At 40.5% G+C, this 19509-nt stretch overlaps 1 protein-coding gene across 1 annotated transcript in view; it reads left to right on the top strand.

The window, feature by feature from the left end:
• The window catches only part of ephb4a (eph receptor B4a), a 39525-nt gene that overhangs the window by 6443 nt on the left and 13573 nt on the right, over positions 1-19509 (top strand). The window contains exons 2-3 of the mRNA XM_031759982.2: positions 14797-14867; positions 18340-18621. Coding sequence (XP_031615842.1) covers positions 14797-14867; positions 18340-18621 — 353 coding nt within the window. The remainder of the gene's footprint in view (positions 1-14796; positions 14868-18339; positions 18622-19509) is intronic.

Here is a 19509-nt window from a genome sequence, read left to right as displayed (position 1 = left end):
TAATAAAGGGATTAAGAAGGCCTTTAATTAGAAGACAACAACAGAGAAGGAGCTATTTATCTCGGGTCCATCTTTCTCATTTATCTTGCACACTAATCACAGTTCTCATTTGAGGCACACCGAGCATTGTGTTGGAAATAAATCCTTTGTGAAACGTTTCTTCGTGCCATTGTCGCACGATACCTTGTGATGTTTTCGTCGCTACATTCGAAAATAGAATGAAGTCTTAACGGGGAAGAAGCAACATGAGGCCAGCGAGACGTCTGAGGCTGGATGTGCAAGAATTGATTAAAAAAGGCAACCTTGATTTAACAAAAAAAAAAAAAAAAAATTCTCTGCTTGAAGCACACTCCATCAGTAGACTTGATTCGATTTGTGTCTGGGATATTTTTCCTCACTGCGTCAGAGGTTGACCTACATCTTCCGTTTGGCCGTTTTGAGTTAAAATGCAACTCATTTGGTTCGACATCAACCTAGAGAGCACGTGCATATTTGATCCTACCTTCATGCACATGCACACATCTTGAGCGTGTCTCCCAGGTACTGCTTTCATATACCGCTCTGAACCAAGTGGGCTCTGCTATATACGGCATAACATAGAAGCATTGCCGTGTAGCTGCCCTCCTACAGTTCTCACACAGCTTAAAGCTTTAAGAGAAAGTCATGCTCCAAAATAGAGAGGATCAAGAAGCATTAAACACCTTTCTTTTTTTTTTGCAGCGTGGTATCTTAGTATCTAAATTTCTATGGATTTGCCACACATGAAAAAGTTCTTTACCTTCGTGTCTTCCTTCATATCCACAAATAGCTGCTCAACCCCATCCAATCATTGCGCTGTTAAACTTTGTCCTTTTTTCTGTCATTGGACAAAAGCGTGGTTTTGTAATTCAAACAGTTTGCAAACTACTGAATCCGCCTCCTGCTGAAACCATAATGTAGCTGGCTGAGGAGGCAAAATAATGCTCTTTGTACTCGAGCAAATAGCTCCACATCCGAAGATGAGTTTATCTTTATTCCAGATATATCGGTCACCGCCACACAAGCAGCCAATTGCAGGCTCGTAGCAGCAATTCGTGGCTCAGTGGAAGAGAATTAACTCTGTTGGGTCTGTTGTTGGTTGAATGTGGGAAAAGTGTGATGTGTCAGAATAAAAGGGAAAATTCTCGCCGAGAGTCTGTTCTCTTGTATCTTTACTTAGATGTGTCAATCCTTAGATGGTTTATTTAGCTGGAGTCTGCACTGTTAGCTTCAAGCTGTCCACCTCCCACAGCAGATTAGTCACTGGGAGCTGTGAGAGTGTGTGTGTGTGTGTGCATGCATTTTCTTCTGCAATTTCTTCCCCCCAAAAATGAATTGGAGATTCTGCTTTAGTCAAGGCTTTGATAAAAACTCAGTTGTAAGTACAGCAGCAGACACTTTTGGGGCTCGTAGCGAGGTCGTTAGATGCATCACAGCAGTCGATGGCTCTATGTGGGTTTTTAATCTTTTCATCTAGAAAGATTTGAAATAATATAGGTCACCTGTTATATATTATTTTATAAAAGTGAAGATTTTCATGTCTTTTCTCTCCTTTAACTAATATATATATATTTTTTGCAGCTTCCAAAGCTGTAGTGCATCAATCTTCAATCTTTGTGAATGAAATAGTTGGGGCGTTGTTTTTGTAGTCACAACTAAATGGCACAAAGCTCCAATCATGCTAATAATTAATCTATAGTTATCTAGCTTGCAAACTAGCTTGTCTAATTATTAAAAGACTAAGCCAGCACGGGGGTGGAAGAGTATCCTGCTGGTTAGGAAGATCATCCCAGATTTCGGCGCTGTGTGACTCCAAAGTATCCACTCTGCAGGGGTGCCAGCCTGTTACTGACCCAGACATCAGCCTTCCTGACAGGAGAACAAAAGTATTAATATCCTCTTAAGACACTGAGAAAGTGTTTGAAAACAAGAATGCAATTTGCACCTTCCCCTTTTGCTTTTGTCAGCTCTGTGAACTTTCGGTTTACGTTCTTCAAACTTTTAAGATGCTGACCTAAATTGAGGCTTGCAGGCATTTGAGAGCAGTGTTGACCACAGCGTGATGGTGTATGATGGGTCAGTTATAGGGCAATGAAGTGTCTTTATAAACTGGTCACAGCTGAATTTGGACTATGAATATCTTCTGCTCTGGTTAAATAAGCAAATTAATTGCGTGCTGTAGGCCAAATGTTTATGCATGTTTATAGAGGTATTTTCCTTCTTTGCTGTGATCAGTTTTGGAGTCGTTACTCAAAAACGTCATTATTACACTTATTACGCTGAACAATTTTCTTAAAAGTAATGCAGTACGTTACCTAATTACCCCCGGGAAAAATTAATTTGTTATACTATTCGTTACATTACCGACTCGTTACGCTGTAAAATAGCTGAAACACACTGTCTCATAATCACCGTTTAACAATATAAACCTCAGGCTACAACCCCACACACCAACACAAATCCCTAATGAGGACACACATCTCTAAGATCTTTCTCTTAGTAGAATACAAAGCTGTCCGCACAAAGCAAAGATGAAAACCAGGACAAAAAAGCGATCGCCGCAGTGATTCTGGTTTAGAAACGTGAACAGGTTAGAAAGGGTGATTGCCACCTGACTGCTCATCTGTTTGTTACCTGTTTAAGTTCTGTATCTCAAAAGACAGAACTTCAGTGCTGATCCCAGCAGCCAGCATTCACTCAGCTTTCACTCTGGGTTCTTGACTATCTTAGTGCTAACATATTGTCTGTGCAGATGCTTGCAAAGAAGTTGTGTTAGCAGCATAATGCGGTTGTTTCTGTCCCGGATGCAGTTTTTCATGTTACCATTTATCTCGTCCTTTTGTGAAATAATAAATAAATGTCCATGTCCACACTCTAGATTGCGTCACTATTTTCCTCCTCTGACACGCGAAGTGAAATCAGCTGATAGTAGTAGTGCAAATGCAAGACCCGATAAGTGGGATCAATGGGCAGGCAGACTAACAACTCCAAAGAATTGGACTACTTGAAACCAGTTTTCTTCAAGAACCGGTTCTCGATTCCCATCTATAATCCAGGATGATTTTTTTCTGATGTATAGCAAACTGAAAATTTGTGACATTTGTCTTTTTGCAGTCAAACGTGCAATTGTGGCAGTTTCTTCTACCAACTCTATCACAGGATTCAAGACTTTTTTATACCCAAAGTCAATGTCAGATTGATGTTGTGGATAGATGTGACTTTTGCACGATTTTTTTTAATCTGCTGCTTTGTGCCACTGCTGCTGCAGCTGGGTTAGAGACACATGTATGATGGTGTCAGTCATAATGATATGTCAGTAGAGAAGCTCAAAGATTTACAGATTACACCGAGGGAGATATTGCGACAGTTTGAAAAGATTAAACTTTATGGGAAAAACTTTGAAGAAACACTGTAAACATCATATTTAAATGGATGATTTTTCATTTAGGCAGTTTCTTTATATCTCTGTACTCCAGCAAATATCAGCCTTTGTATCAAAGAAAAACTTTTTATCTAAGGCACAGCTGTGCAGCCTTCCATAACAGAAAATGGTATTGTAAAAGTCTCAAGCACTAAAATGCACTGTCTAGTAAATGTCTGTTTTGTAAGATGCTTTGCTTTCAGTTGTCTGACATCAAAATCCTTGATAATGAGTGATAGTCTTTCAAGATCAGAAGCTTGAACTGAAAGATTAAAAGGTGTAGCACCCTCGCAAAAACATACCAAGGAGTATTAGGGCCACCATTAGCGCAGTATTAGGGAACAAATTTTGTTCATTTTGAAAAAATTTCAAAGTTCAAATTTCAACAGCAAAGTTGAAATACTATTTATAGAATAAAGAAAAAATAAGGTCTACTCCTTTAAGATGAATTTATGGCCCAGGTTGGCTAATGTGTTAGCTGTCCAGGGATAGCGGGTCTGCGTCCAGAGAGCCTTGTTGCTAGTTTGGGGCAGTGTACAAAGTATGTGGCCACTACTGCTTGTACTGTTGTTGGTCCTTCAACAAGCCAAAGAAATCAGCAAATTTATAACATACCAGAAGCTGGAGCGAAGCAAGTGGTAAAAAACAATGAAACATGTCCACTACAGCCTCTGTCTGTGCTTTCCATGCTTTATTTTTATATTTGAAGTTGTTGGGTTCACTTGTCAACCAGTCAGCATTTGACAAATGCATACTTCATCTGCTTTCAGCAATGCAAGGTTTTGGAGAACAGTACAGGAGCATGTAATGTGGCTCTAAAAGGAAGGCTTTACTTGTCCTATCATATTTGCATTTGGTGCCAGCTTACAAGATCATTTTTTTCTTTAATTCAATTAACTTTCAGTAACTATCCTGTGTAAATAATGTTACATTTTAAAAAAAAAATCAATACTTATAACCCTAATTTCAAGGAGCCTTCCTTCTCCTATCTCTGTGAGTAACAGCAGGGAGAAACTAGATCAACATTTTGATGCATTTCTACATCAAAATGTAGGACCATGGCCACCTTTAATTGTCTTTTGAGATACAGAATTTAAGTTAAATTGCATAATATCGGTGATTGGGGGGAAAAGAGAATATGAGTATAAAGAAGACCAATGAAACGGGAGAATCAAGAAATCAGTCAGCTGTCAGGATATACGTTGCAGGCATTTTTTCTGATTAGACTAGTTATTTGTCTCTTTTTTTTTTTTTTTTTAAGCAAAAATGTCCAACCATGGAGCACTTTGCTTTTTTTTTTCTATGATACTTTAAAAGCAAACAGATTAATTTTAAAGAGTGCATTAATCCATTAATCACCACTAGTGGTGAGGTTTCATAATTATAGTCTCCAGATTTCAGTAAAAATGATGCATGATCTGTTCTGCCTCGAAAGTCAACACAATCAGCCAGCACCAGTAATTTGTCTTCTTTGTATTTTGGGCCTCATCTTAAGTTATGTGTCTGTCTTTCTTTTTTTATACGTTGTACAGTATCCGAAAGCAGAATGGCTTGTGGAATAGCAGAGCTTTTGAGAATTGCACTCTACCCTCCAAAATAAAAAAAAGTCTCATCAAGAAAATCTTTTTAACTTTTTCTTTGTAATTCATTCTTTCTTTTATAGGATTCTGGATCAGGAGGCCACCAGGGAGCTGGTGCAGCCCGCAACAATGTTCTCAAAAAGCCTTTCAGTTTTTCTCAGACTTGGGTTATTTTTGAAGAAGACTTGAGAAACTGGTGCCCATAATTGGAAGTAGCAGGAGGTGAATTCTCACAGTGGCAGATCAATATGCCAAAGAAGGTGAAATATGCAGCAAGGCAATTTAACCAATCATGCTTTATAGAAGTGAGTGCAGGGCCTTACGTGTTTAAAACCTGAAGTTTTTAAATGTGTCTGCTTGGAATTGAATTTGGAATGATTGACAATTTGGGCAGAAAGAAGGACGATCAATTCCTTTTACCACTTCTTGCCAATATTAGCCAGTTACTCGTGTTTGCGGAAGTCCATTGGCAGGTACTTTATTATAGAAGTACTCGCATCTATTGTCAAATACTCATAGATGTCAAATCTCCTTAGGTGATTTTACTGTGAGGGAATACCTCACAGCTAAGTGTATTTTTGTGTGTGTGTGTGTGTGTGTGTGTGTGTGTTTGAGATAAAAAGGACTGTTTGAGTCTAAGTTGCACAAGTGCTGTTCAGCAGTTGACACCACAGGTCAAGACTCATTATTCGTAGGCGGCAATATAAAAAAGCCACGGAGCCAAGCTGATGTCTCATATCCTCTTAACCTTAACCTCTCATTTTATTCCATGGCTAAAACTTTTTCATACAATTGAAATTAGAGGTAAATATTCGCTGCGTGCTGACATGACTTGAATAAGTTAACAGTTTTTCTTTTCACTTAAACGCAGTTAATTAAGAGTGAATTGCAGTGCATTACAGGTGCACCCTTTGAATTCTTTTACCTTTTTATAAATCAATATTTGTTTTGTGTTTCAGAACCAACACTTTCTGGTGCGACATACAATAAAAGCTACTTTCCCTTATTCACAAAGGGTCACCACAGAGGGTAGCTCTGCATGTTTGATTCGGTGTATTTTTATGCCAGATGCCCTTCCTGGCGCAATCTCAAAGGGATTCGTGTCTCCTCCTGGGATCAAACCAGGTATCTCTCGCTCGATAGGCGAATGTGTAAACCCTTTACGCTATAAACGTTTTATTTTAAAAGGTGAATTATCCAGGGATTAGGGCATACCTTCAGCAATGCAAGCAGTTTTCGTGTTGTAGTGAATTTATTAACAGCTAAGGAAGAGAGGGCGATCTTTCATACCGGTTCTCCAGCGTGAACTCGAAGATTCGCTGGGGAAATACACCTTCACTTGGAAATGATTAACATAATGATTCTGTCGAGCAAATCTCAGATGACCGTGTAAGCCGGAGCCAAAACATTCAGAGGGCAGGTATTGTAGACCTGGTCTTAATCCACAGAGCTTTGGGGTCAGTGGGTTTAATTCGGAGCACCGTTGATCTCTCTCGCAGCTTCTTCTGGTTTCTGTCCAGATTGAAGCTTCCTCCTTAACTAGGTCACATCCTGTCCTGGGACAGAAACCAACCACAACACTTATTGATATGCGTCCCTGCAGGCAAAAAAGAGAAAAGGTGTCGAGCATTAACACCTTTCCCAGCTCTTTCATCTTACTGCTCCTGTGAGGCTTACTTATAGTACCTGGGCTCATCCACATGTGCCTCGAGGGGAGGGGGTCTTTGTTATACAGTAGGTGGGGAGTGAAACTGTATCCTGCCCGGCTGCTGTTCACGTGAATGATGTATGCATTGGCGGCACCAGACCAGGAGACAGGAAAAGGACAGGAACTACAGGAAGCTGGTGTCTAATCCCAGTAGACACAACTTTGTCAAAGACACACAAACACGCTTTATACACATACATTCATTTCATAACTCGCTAAGCATTCATTTTCACGTGTGCTCGCCGTACAACAATAAACTGTTGAAATGTGACGGAAAATCCCCTCTTCCTTCTTTTCCATGTCTTCATTTGCACTGTGAGATAAGCTTGGTGTACCAAAAATGATCATTCTAGCATACTGTCAGTAATGCCTGGAACACAGTCACTTCTACCTCCTTAGCTTAGCTAATCATACAGACATGACAGCGCTATCAATATTCTCATCTAAAGCTGGCTTATTGGTCGGTGAGCTTCAGAATCTCTCTCTTTAACACCTTGCAGCCCATTACCCACGATCCTTCATTCCTCCCACTCAGCGCCGTGTTTGGCCAGCTGAGTAGAGGTGACAGAGGAGCTGGGCATTGTACTCCTCACTCTCTGCATTTGCAACTTCACAATATGCGACACTTCTCATGCGACCAACCCAATGCAACAATCTCTGTGTCCCCGGAGAGCCTGTCTGAAAATGTGCACCATTATCGCATCTTTAAACAATATTGCATCTCTCTCAGCCATTCTCTGTGGCGACTTTTTACTCTAAGCTGCTGCCGTGGACAATTGTAACCCATCACTCCAGCCTTAATTCCTGGCAGGAAAGCAAAACGCTGAATGTTTAAATGTGAAGCGTGTAGCTTTCAGATGGCTCCCGGGCAACAATCATGTCTGATTTCAGGATATTGGCTTTGTAAAATTACATGTGCCAGCAGTGTCCCCTGATAAACAGAAGATTCTCAGTTATAGCCAGAGGACAGAAAAGCTCCTATCAGGAATCTACTTTGCTGCCACCGAGAAACAGAACGACCCTTCATATCAAGCACAGAAGACAGCAGATTATATTCCAAAACTATCAAATAAGTAGTATCCAAGTGCTTTCCTTTATTTAGCTGTTTATTAATTATTCAATTTGTGTATTGATTAGAATACTTGGGAGGGAAGGAGACCTGATAAATGGTATCATATGTTCAGTTGATGTGATATAAAAAGGATAATGTGTTCAAATAAATTGTCAAGATGATATCAAGATGTTAGCGTGTTAGCTGGACAGGCTAAATATTGAGAGCAAGTCGCTGTGGAATGGAAAATACATTGAGCCCATCCACTTTTTATACATTCGTCATCTGTGAATTCCAAATTTTCCCCTACTCACATTCCTCTTTTTCATTATCCCTGCTCTTCTCCTCTGTTTCAATTTCGCTAGGTGTACAAGGGTAATTGGCTCTCTGTTTCTTTAATTAAAATGAGGTCTAATTGTAGCTGAAGCAGGGCAAATGTTCTTAGGCCTATAATTTCCCTATCACACTCCAGAGCCACAGAGAGAGTGGAAAATAGGCAGCAAACGGGCATGCAGGGAAGGAATGAACATACAAGTTAAGGATAGAGAATGAAGCAGTTGGGGGTGGGGGGGTCATTTATAATGGCTCCTGATCTTGAATATGAGGGCAGTTTGAAACCTGAACACGGCTCGATATAGAACATGGGGGTGAGGTGTTTTCTGTACATGCCCCAATTTTAAAAAATGAAGGGTCAAGTTTTACATTTCAAAAGAAAAGCATGTACAACACTCCCTGTTGTTGTCTTGCTTTGACATAGAACAGTTAAACCCATTTGCTTTTGTTTCCACAATATTTTTTTTTTACTGTTTGCATTAACAATATTTAACATGTTGATACTGATGCCTCAAGCCACCTACTTTCTACTGCTCTGTTTGTTCTGCTTGAGAGAAATTCTCTGTGTTGTGTTTTGTCTGTAATTGTTAGTTGAAGGCTAAGGCCTAATCATCCCGCCACCACCCGTATCAGTTTAGACTTCTCCAGTGTAGTATTGCGTACAGTTGTCCTGTAATTACTGTACAGTTGTTTGTTTTGGATGTTAAAATTCATCCAGATGACGAATTTTCATTGTTCCTACATTTTTCGAGCACTGGGGGCAATTTTCCGGCGGTGGGTGGTCGCCGCTGCTGAAAGAATGCAGGGGAAAAGCCAGCTTCCTCTAACAGGGCTTAAGACTGTATCTACTTCAGCGAAAGGCAAGGCCTTGCAAGCACATAATAGGAGCGCTCACCATCTCATAGAAACACTCACGCTCACGCATCCTGTCTCATAAACCTTAATGATAGAGCAGTGATAAACAGTGATTACCATGCCTGGGGGGGTGGGGGTGGGGATTTCATCTCTACTCCTTCAAAAAAAAAAAGAGAAGAAAAATAATTATAAACACAGAGGCAGGTGTGTATATGAAATGTGGAGATGTGGAAATATGTATAGCGAAGCCTTTGTGGTAAGGGTGTTTTTTAGATTATGCTGGAGTGAACTCAGGGTAGACTAAATGTGGGGAAATCACCACTCTGAACTTTGTCACCCAATTATCCTCCTCATCCACCTCTTCCCTCTCTTTTTTCCCTCTCTGCTCTCTGCAGGCTTTCCTTTCTTTTCCTTTGTCACCTTAGATTGTTGTTAGAAAGCTGGTGGGCTTCTGTGGTTTTGAAGTGGAAATGGCTGAGAAGCACGGTTGTTTCTTCAGCTTTCAAAGAGTGTAAAATTGTGAGATTATAAAAAGCGAAATGGGGTATGAGAAAGGAGAACTTAATGACTAAAGTGGACCCGTTATGCTCATTTGCAGCTCGCTCTTTTCACTTTTGGGCTCTACTAGAATAGTTTTGACTTATTGACAGCCTCCTTTAATCTAACTTTTTTTCTGATTGGTTGCACCTAACAAACGGAAGGTTTGAAGAGCAGGTGGGCGGAGCTGAATCCAAACTCAGAGCTGTGTGTCTTGACCATATTAAGGATGTCCCCTCTGCTTGACATCATACAGAGCCAAGATAAGGGGAAAAAAGGTCAGGATTTACCTGAGTTTAAGTTCAAAGAAATTGTTTGCACATATGTTGAACTTAGTATTTGAAACTTGCTTCCATGTTAACATATATGCAACATAAAAATAGGACCAATCATAATAGTTCCATGCTAAAGTCACATGTCCCTTTTGCTTCTCAATATGATGCATGACCTGTTGCATATGCAGTGCTGATGACAAGTAATTCCATGTCCTTGCTTTTATATGCAGGTGGAAGGCAGTAAGAAAGATTTGACTAATTTGCCTGTACAGCAGGGAGAGTGCTGCGGCGAGAGTGGGGTCGAGAAGAGTGAAAATTCAGTGTTTGTGTGTGTGTGTGTTGGCCACAGAGAAAATGTATTAAATTAGCTGGAGAGAGAATGTGAGCGGTGGTGGGCGTGATTGAGTGATCAATGAAATCATTATGGGAAAAAACAAAGAAACAAAGAGTGACCTGTTATGGATGAAACAGTTTATTTTTATTTCATAATAGTATTGTTATTGTGTTACTCATGTATTGTAAGTTATGTTTGGTGTTGCGGATATGTGTGTTTAGAATAGGTTTATTTAAAGGTACATTATGTAAGATTATTAGTTTAAAAATAATTGAGCACTGAGATTTAAGAACTTAATTACAGTATAGATAATGTATATAATTTGCTTGCTTTATGCATCCAAGGATGCCACAACTGCAGCCACTCTCACAGAGTGACTGTGTCGATGTCTTCAGCTCAAACTTCACTGGGTGTTTTAGCCCTTAACCATGAGTAACCAGAGGTTGTGGCTAAATCACTGCCCACCAGCTCCAGGCTTCTAGCCCCCCTCCTCCCTTTTATACCCGAGCCAACAAGAGGCTCTTTCTGTTGCTTCCCCAGTCCTGCGCACAGCTGTTTTCCTGCTTGTTCCCTGAAACTCCTACTGTAGTGTGCGACTGTGCTGGGAAACCTCTACACTCCACTTTTACAGGAAACAGCCATACTTAACACCTTTTCTCTCCACACTCCTGGATGAGGTTATGGTATTTTAGATTTGTCCTTTTTATGAGACTCATCACAGCCGTTTTCCCATGGCCACAGTGGTATTTGACTTCTGGTGCCGTCTCCGCCGGTGTTGTTTGACACCATTACCATTGTGTCTCGCCTTTCAAGCTTCTCATCCTCTCCCACTTTCAGGAGACTCTGGGTGTATTGTAATCGGTAGCATGTTGTGGTGCCCTCTTGCACGTAGTGTACATCAGGTTTCTAGCCTTAATCACCCATGCCAGACTTTTCAGCCGTCTTTCACCCGTCTTTCCAGCATCACCAATCATTCTTGTTTGCCATCCAGTCTTTTCCTGGATGTCACTCGTTACCAGAGTTTACTTGCTGAATAGGATGCCACAACTGCAGATGCTCTATAGATTAACAGTGGCCTTCCACCTGGAGCTGATGTGTAGAGCAGCTTTGACTTATTGATAGCTTCCCTTTAACTTTCTTCTGATTGGCTTCACCTGGCAAACAGAAGGTTTAAAAAGCAGGTGGGTGGTGCTTCTGTAACTAATCCCTACTCTGTGTGTCTGTGTGTCAATACAGAGTCGGAGAAAGAAGTAGGACTACTCAGAGATAATTTTTTTCTTTTATAAAGATAACAATGCCGATCTGATCAACAATCGCTGGCATGTTCTTTCAGCAGAGCGTTTCTTCTTGCACTTATGCTTTCTCACACCCTGCTTATAACGCCCCTCCCCTGCCCAATGGCATCAGGCAAGGCAGACGAGAGGAGACTGTGTAGCTTCTCTGGCAGATCACCATATAGGTTAGTTGTATGATGATTCCTATTCTCTAGTACCGTCAGGTTACACTTAAACACCGGTTGTTTAAAATTAAAGAGCACAGCCTAGCATTTGGACACCAAGTGTTACTGAATAGCTGCAACCCCTTTATACAGTAAGGTATTCTAAATATTACTCCCTTAATAATATAATCGCAATCAACGCCCACTTAAAGTCTTAAGGTCATCTATTCAACTGCTCGTTAATGCAAATATGTAATCATCCAGTCTAATGACTGCATATTTATGCATTTAGGTATGTCGACGTGGTCCAGAGAACCTGCTGAAGTTCAAACTGAGCATTAAAATAGGGAAAGAAGATGATTTAACTGACTTTGAATGTGGCCATGGTTTTTTGCTGCAAGATTCGCTGGTCTGAGTATTTTAGAAACTGCTGTTCTACTGGGATTTTCCTGCACAACCATCTCTAGGGTTTACAGTGAACGGTCAGAAAAAGAAGAAAATATCCAGTGAGCAGCATTTCCCGTGGGTGAAAATGTTAGAGGTCAGAGGAGAATGGCCACGCTGCTTCCAGCTGATAGAAAGGCGACAGTAACTCAAATAACCACTCGCTACAAACAAGGAATACAGAAGAGCATCTCTGAATGCACAAGGCATTGAACATGGAAGCAGATGGGTGCCATTCCTATTAGCTAAGAGCAGAAAACACAGTCACCAGATCTCAATCCAGTAGAGCACCTGTGGGATCTGGTGGGACATCATGGATGTGCAGTCACCAAATCTCCAGCAACTGTGTGATTCTGTCATGTCAACATGGACCAAAATCTCTGAAGAATGCTTCCAGCACAGCTTCGAATCTGTGCCGCAGAAATTAATGGCAGTTGTCTGGATTTATAGGACATAAAGACTTGGTGAGCTAGAGTTGTAGCGCTTGACTCAACAGGAGCCAGATTCAGCTTTACCTCAGAATCTTTTTGCACCTTCATGTGTGTTTCACTGGGATGTGGGCTGGTAAGTGGTAAATGCGATTGCCTCTCACTTCACACAGGATCACAGAGATTAGTAACTGTAGGCGTTGGAGTTATTTTTGTAAAATACTACAAGTGCTGGTGTTTTGCAAAATATATTCAAAGAGCACGAGGAGTCCATGAAAGCCTTGACGTCCTCGTAATGTTCGGTGTTAAAGGTTTCCCCAAACACCCTCTTATCCTGTACACGATCTTCCACAGGCAACACAATAACTACAACATCCACAGAAAATGAAAGTAACTGAGAGAGCGATATTAGGATTACACTGCGAGAATGAATTTTCATAATTTTGGCAGCAATATTTATCACACTGACACTGCTAGTCATCAGTCTGGGGATGGTGCTGTGAGAAATGGTATTAGATGCAAGTATTTTTCTTTACTTAGGGCTTGAGCTAATGAGTGTTTTTATTATTGATTAGCCTCCTTCTTTTTTTTAATAAATGCCCAGCATTGTTTTGTTTTCTTTTTTCTTTTCAGAGTCTACGGTCAAATCTTCACATAGTTCTCACATTTTTAGAGGCATTTTTGTTTAAACTTATCTGATGATAAAATTACTGGCAATTCATCATAATTAACCACCGTGTTTTATAAGCTGAAAGTTGCAGAGGAAAGAGAGAAATCATTTCTACTCTTGATGTTTTGTAATGTGTTCTGTGTAGTGTTTAAAAGAAAGTTTAAAAGAAAATGCCTTTAATAAGCCACTATTAAACTTCAATGGCTGAAGTCATTATTGAAGCAATAAAAGAAGCCCCATTGAAGAACTACGGGCTTTAGATAAATGCAGATGGAATCACAGAGTTTGTGTTTAATGCCGGATGCGTGATTGTATGACACACGTACGGAGCAGATGTTTTGAAAAACAAAGCAACATGTTGAAGCGAGTAGGCGGTGGAAACGCATCTTAAACAACTGAGAAAAGCAACACGTTGTCCTCATTGAGAATTCAGAGTCATTGTTTAGTTTCTGAATGAGCTGTTCAGCGGAGTTTGTCAGCTCGAGGTAAACGAACGGGCAACAATGCGAGGCAAGATATTGATATGTTATTAAAATTAAAATTTTATTTGAAAGTATGGATTTCCGAGGAATTCGAGCACTGCTTTATTATTTATGTGAAGGATATTGATCTAATGGGAAAACGTTTGAGTGCACAGATCGAAACGGGGGGGGGGGAAATAAAGCAGAAAAAGTGGAGATCAGGGGCAGATGAAGCGTTGTTGTATTTGTCTGTGTGTGCAGAGGGTGTACTGCGGCGTTATGGCATGCTGACTTAACTGCCGAGCCTTATATTGGAAGCCTAATTCAACAAAGCACCTTACTAACCCCGATGATAAACCTCCTGCTGAAACCCCCATTTCCTCCAGCATCCATTTTCATGGAAGCGCTCCTTGGTTTGTAGCCACATTAAATCTGTTTATTCGTAAAACCAAACTGCGCAACCGTTTTGGGATGAGCTTCTGTGGGGAACAGGTAGGGCACTAAAAGCCACTCTGTGACAGAAACCGCATCCCATCAGTGTAAATATGACTCGGAGCCTGCTAATGCAGCTAAAGGGGGGAGGAAAAAAAAAAAGATGTCCTCACATCAAAAGAAGTCCCTGCACCCAAACTAAACTGTGCTTCCAGTTGCACGCAGTTCAGGTCTCGGATTTTATTGGGTTACTGAATCATAGCAGAAGTCCTCAGATTGTTTGTGAGCTGGCAGCCTAACCCTCAAAAGATTACAAAAAATCAATTCTATTGTAATCACAGATTGTGACTGGAAGGGCTTAAATCTTGGTGTGTCTGTGCACACGCCTGTGTGTGCGCGCGCGTGCGTATCTGTGTAAGTCTGTTCGATTCTGCTGTTCTACTTGTCCCTGCTCTCCCTGGACAAAAGCAGACTCCTTTTTTTCGAGCAGGTTCAGTTCGACCGCAGGCGTGGCGTGTCGCTGGGAACTGGGGGGAGATGGGGGGAATAAAAACAAACATGAGAGGAAAGACAATTTTAGAGTAGTGGGAATGTTTCTGTGGATGTAATTGACTGGTGAAACCTCATCTTCTATCCTAATCCCAGCATAAGCCATAGCTGATACTTTGCAGAGCGCTTGGGACTCAAAATATGTTCTCTCTGTGATTTTTAGATTCGATTGTGTGTTTTCTGAATGTAAATGAGCCTTATACGTGTCGTTTTTACATTTCCTGCTGTGAGTGGTGATATATTTTTTTTATCTCTTCTGCAGAGGTCCTGATGAACACTAAGACAGAGACTTCGGATCTCAAATGGACAGTCTTCTCCCATGCCAGGCCACAGGTATGTAACCTCAGCTTCACTGTGTTATCTGTATTCCTGCCACAGAGCCTAGTGGTGACTGGGGATTTTTGGCCTCCAGCTGTTCCTTTGTTACTTTGGCTATAAAAGATTTCCTTATATGGCAGGTAACTGACAGAGTAAAAGAAACACCAGAGTGAATGTGGGATTTAAAGTGTATTGGAAGCAGATGCTTTGATAGATCTCATCAACCTTGGAGTCGAAGTCACAGGCTGCTCGCAATTTTTGGTCCTGCAGCCAGAAAAAGACATATTTGTAATTTGATCAGCTGAGGAGTGGTTGCTAAGGTATTTCTGCCAGCAGCGTCTGTGACCAGAACTGCTCAACTTGCCGATTGCCTTGGAAGGAAAATGGTCCCAGTGATGGCGGTAGGAGGATTTCTGGTGCTGGACTGAAATACTCAACAAATGTGTCTGTGCTTTTGATTAAGATGCAAGGCTGAAGCAGGCAGACTGTCTCTAAATAGCCTGCACAGCATTTATCATTTGAAGCAGTTTATCAAAACCTCTGTGCTGTCAGAAGAGTGGCCGGGCTTGTGTTTTTAAGCATTACCTTGGCACAAAAGAGTATAAAACCGTGATTTAGTCAATGATGACAAGCAGCGGTGGGGAGATGCCACGAGCTGTCTGCTTCAAAAAGTGCAGACATAAAAGGGATACTGTATTATTCTTTATTTTTAGGATTAAAGGATTATGATACCCTTGTAGGAGATATTTGTGGCAACTTACAACCCAGTCAGATAAAATTTTCTGGCTTCTCAATTTCAAAAATACTTGAATGTCACTGTTGCATTAATAATTCATGAGGAAGCCAAATAAAGCTAATATTCATGTTAAACCTTTTGGTGTAATGATGCGAGTGTGACAATTGTTTTAATGAAACAGGGATGTGCTTCCGGCTAAATCTGTCACAGTTTGACCCTGTTGCATATTAACACAGGTTGAATCTATGGGCCTCCATCACACAGACACGCACATTTGAAGGTAGTGCCATTGCACTCTTTGTGCAGAGAGCATGGCTCCCAGTTTTTGAACTTTTTAAATAGTTGTGCATCCATTTAAAACTTGACTGTCCTGATACGACTCACAATCTTATTCATGAATCACTTGCCCTTTCTCACATATTAAGTGTATGCAAAGCTTTATTTATATACCGCATTTCATTCCTAGCAGGAGCACAATGCACTGCACAAAGCATAAGCTCCTTCAGAGCGTGTAGCACCAAAATATATAGATAATGTAAAACTGAAATGTACGTAAGAACGATGAAAACCAAAAGTCAGTACAAGGAGTAAGGCGAAATAAAGTGAAGTAATAATTATGATCATTTGTTGTCCAGTTAAAGTAATAAAAACCTTAAAGATGGAGTCCACAAACAGTCAGAAATAAAGTAAAATGATCATTAAAGCCAAACAGCATGGATAAACAGGACAGGTTTTAGTTTAGGTTTAACACTGATGATTTACTAGGTTTTTACAGTCTGCATTAGCCAGCATCAGATGCCGTCTCATTACTACATATTCAATGGCCAATTCATTAGTTACCAGGTTGGACCCCTTACACCTTCGTGACTGACTGAACGTGTGGCATAGATTCAGAGTGGCACAGATTTGTTGAACAGCAGTTTCTAAAATACTCAGACCAGCCCATCTGGCAGCAACAACCATGCCACATTCAAAGTCACTTACATCACCTTCTTTCCCCATTTTAATGCTCAGTTTGAACTTGAGCAGGTTCTCTGGACCACGTCTACATACCTAAATGCATAAAGATGCTATAATTAGACTGGATGATTACATATTTGCATTTACGAGCAGTTGAATAGATGTGTGGGGAAAATCCCAGTTGAGCAGCAATCCATCTGACAATAACAGCCATGCAACATTCAAAGTCACTCGAATCACTTTTCTTCCCCATTCTGATGCTTGTTTTGAACTCCAGCAGGTTGTCTTGACCATGTCTAGATGCCTAAATACAGACATTTGATTGACTGACTAGATGCCTCATGAAGAGATGTGCCTAATGAAACTGCCAGTGTTTGTATATGTATAGCATTCGTATAAGTTGGATTGGCCATGTGTGCTACCTGCTGACTGCAACTCCACCAGAGGTTTACCTGGACTATTCTCACATAGGCGCAGTTAGACATGAACACACACTTTATGCTAAATAGCTGGCAAATCAAAGAACATTTATTGTCCAATCTGACTGCGTTAGACATTTGCTCTCTACGTGTCTAGTAAAGTTCAGCTTGCAGGGCATGCGTGAAAATGGCTCTAAACAACAAGACAAATCAATGATTGTAAAAGATTGTTGAAATGTCATCAGTGCCGGATGTACGTCGTAAATGTCATCCGCTGTGATGTCGAGACTTCAGTACTGTTAAATACAGAAGGTGTGACTTGCTGCCAAAGAGATGTAATTATTTTTTTCAGTAGGTAATCTATATCTTGTAAAAAGTATTAGATTACTTTTAAAAAAAGTAACACTATATGCTTTTTTTAAAAAGTCCCATTTATGTAACTGCACTTTGTCTGTGTACTTGTAGCTCATTCTCTCATTTGCCTTCAAGTCACACTTCTCTTCGAATGGTTTTTGTCAAATCCAGATGAGTCCTCACAGATTCGGTGCATCTTCATCACAGAAAACATTTTGTTCACAGACACATGTGCTGCCAAAGTCCACGGTATTTATTTTTTTGGGATTAGAAGGGAAATTCTTCTTTCCAGCGTCTCAAACCTGGCTCTGGGTGCTCCGCTGCACTGTAATTCATTCACACCACAATTCTGCCTCACTCAACACATCATCTGCAAATGGATTTTTAAAGATTTACATATTTACATAACCGAATTTCTGAGCCTCAAGTTCAGCAAATCTGCTAAATTCTGCCCTGAGTATGTTAATTTCTTGCTTGTTTCCCGCTCTTGGGAACATAGTGATGGTGAACATTTTTGCTGTTGACTCAGAAGTCAAACATTAAAGCATTTTTCTGTTGCATTTGGCTGCCCAACAAATGTAGATTTCTGTGCAGGTTTTTTTTACTTCGCTCATATTTGCGATATCCCCTCTTTATTCTTGTGTTTTAGGCTATAAATGTGTTTGAAAGGTGAAAGCTTTGTCTGTCTCGGATGCTGTTTGCAGAAGTGTGCTTTGTTTGACAAGTGAGACTTGTATTCCCACTAGCTGTGCTGGAGCTCAGTGGGAGGAATGATTTAACAACCCAGATTCAAATTTGGGCTGGATTAAAATCCACAGTGGGCCAGATCTGTCCCACGGGCCTCTGACAGGTGCAGAAGGCCAACAAAAGATTGTAACATTATTATGATGAATAGGATTTTTAATGTGACCAATTATATAAATACCCCAGTGATAGTCTTTATAGGTGAAGTAAATCTACTCGGTGCTCACAAGTTTTCTGGGTCAATCTAACAGCCCTTTGTTCTCTCTGCTCTCAGTGGGAGGAAGTAAGCGGTTTAGATGAGGAGAACAACAGCGTGAGGATCAATCAGATTTGCCAAACGGACAGTTCGTCCAGCCACTGGCTGCGCAGTGGCTACATCCAGCGACGGGGAGCGTCTCAGGTGTACGTGGAACTGCGATTCACCATGATGGAGTGCTCTTCCAGGAGCACACACCACCGTAGCTGTAAGGAGACCTTCAACCTCTACTACTACGAGGCAGACTCCAACGAAGCCACTGCTACGAACCCACCCTGGATGGAGAACCCCTACATCAAGGTACCCAGCCCGTTACGTTATAAAAAACAATGCAGTTTTCTTTTCTGTTGGCTGGTCTGATAAAATATTATAGGAGCTAATTCGTTGTGTAATTGTTTGAGAAAATCAATTGAATTGAATTCTCGTGGTATTGCCAATCGGCTTGTGAGACTGTTGTATTATTATGTCTTGCTCAGGAGAAACATTTTTATATTTGACAACGTAATAAACTACAGGGCTTATCTTGATTATTGATCAGTCTGCCTATTATTTCCATAATTAATCGATTGATTCCACTGTGGTGGCTTTAATTTGCTTTGCTTTACCCAAAAGTGTAAACAAGTGATGTATATCAAGAAAAATAGGGGAAAACACAGCCTGAAATGGTCGTGTCTGAAATTGTACTCTTAAAAAAAAAAAAAAAAAAAAGCAAATCAATGAAAAGAAAAGTTCTGTCACAACGAGGGAACTCGAAGCTCCAAATCTGAAGGTTGCCAAGCAGTGAGGACCTGAGAAAAATAAGTTATTGAACAGCTGTGTGTATTGCTACCAGTGAAAGTCTGTTGCATTGAATTTGATGACTCACAAATACCCTCATGATGAAACCATTAACAATAAGTATTCTTACCTTTCACTTTTGCTGATTTATTTATAATCTCACCACGTTCTTGTTTTCACTGACAAACAACTGTTTTTGAAGCCTCATATGTGTACAGCATGCAGTACTGTGGAAAAGTCTACCAACTCTCACTTCTCTATATAGGATATATGACGCATATTGGGTAATAGGTGTGGCGATTGACTGAAATGTCTGCAAACAAACATGGTATATAAGGCTAAACAGAGTTTGAAGATGTCTGAATAGCTTGAAAGTCAATATTTGGTGTGACCACCTTTATTCTTCAACAC

The sequence above is a fragment of the Oreochromis aureus genome, linkage group 10, assembly GCF_013358895.1.
Source record: "Oreochromis aureus strain Israel breed Guangdong linkage group 10, ZZ_aureus, whole genome shotgun sequence".
Classification (NCBI taxonomy): domain Eukaryota; kingdom Metazoa; phylum Chordata; class Actinopteri; order Cichliformes; family Cichlidae; genus Oreochromis; species Oreochromis aureus.
Note: the sequence above shows the minus strand (reverse complement) of the source record. Positions and strands in the feature narration are given on the sequence as shown.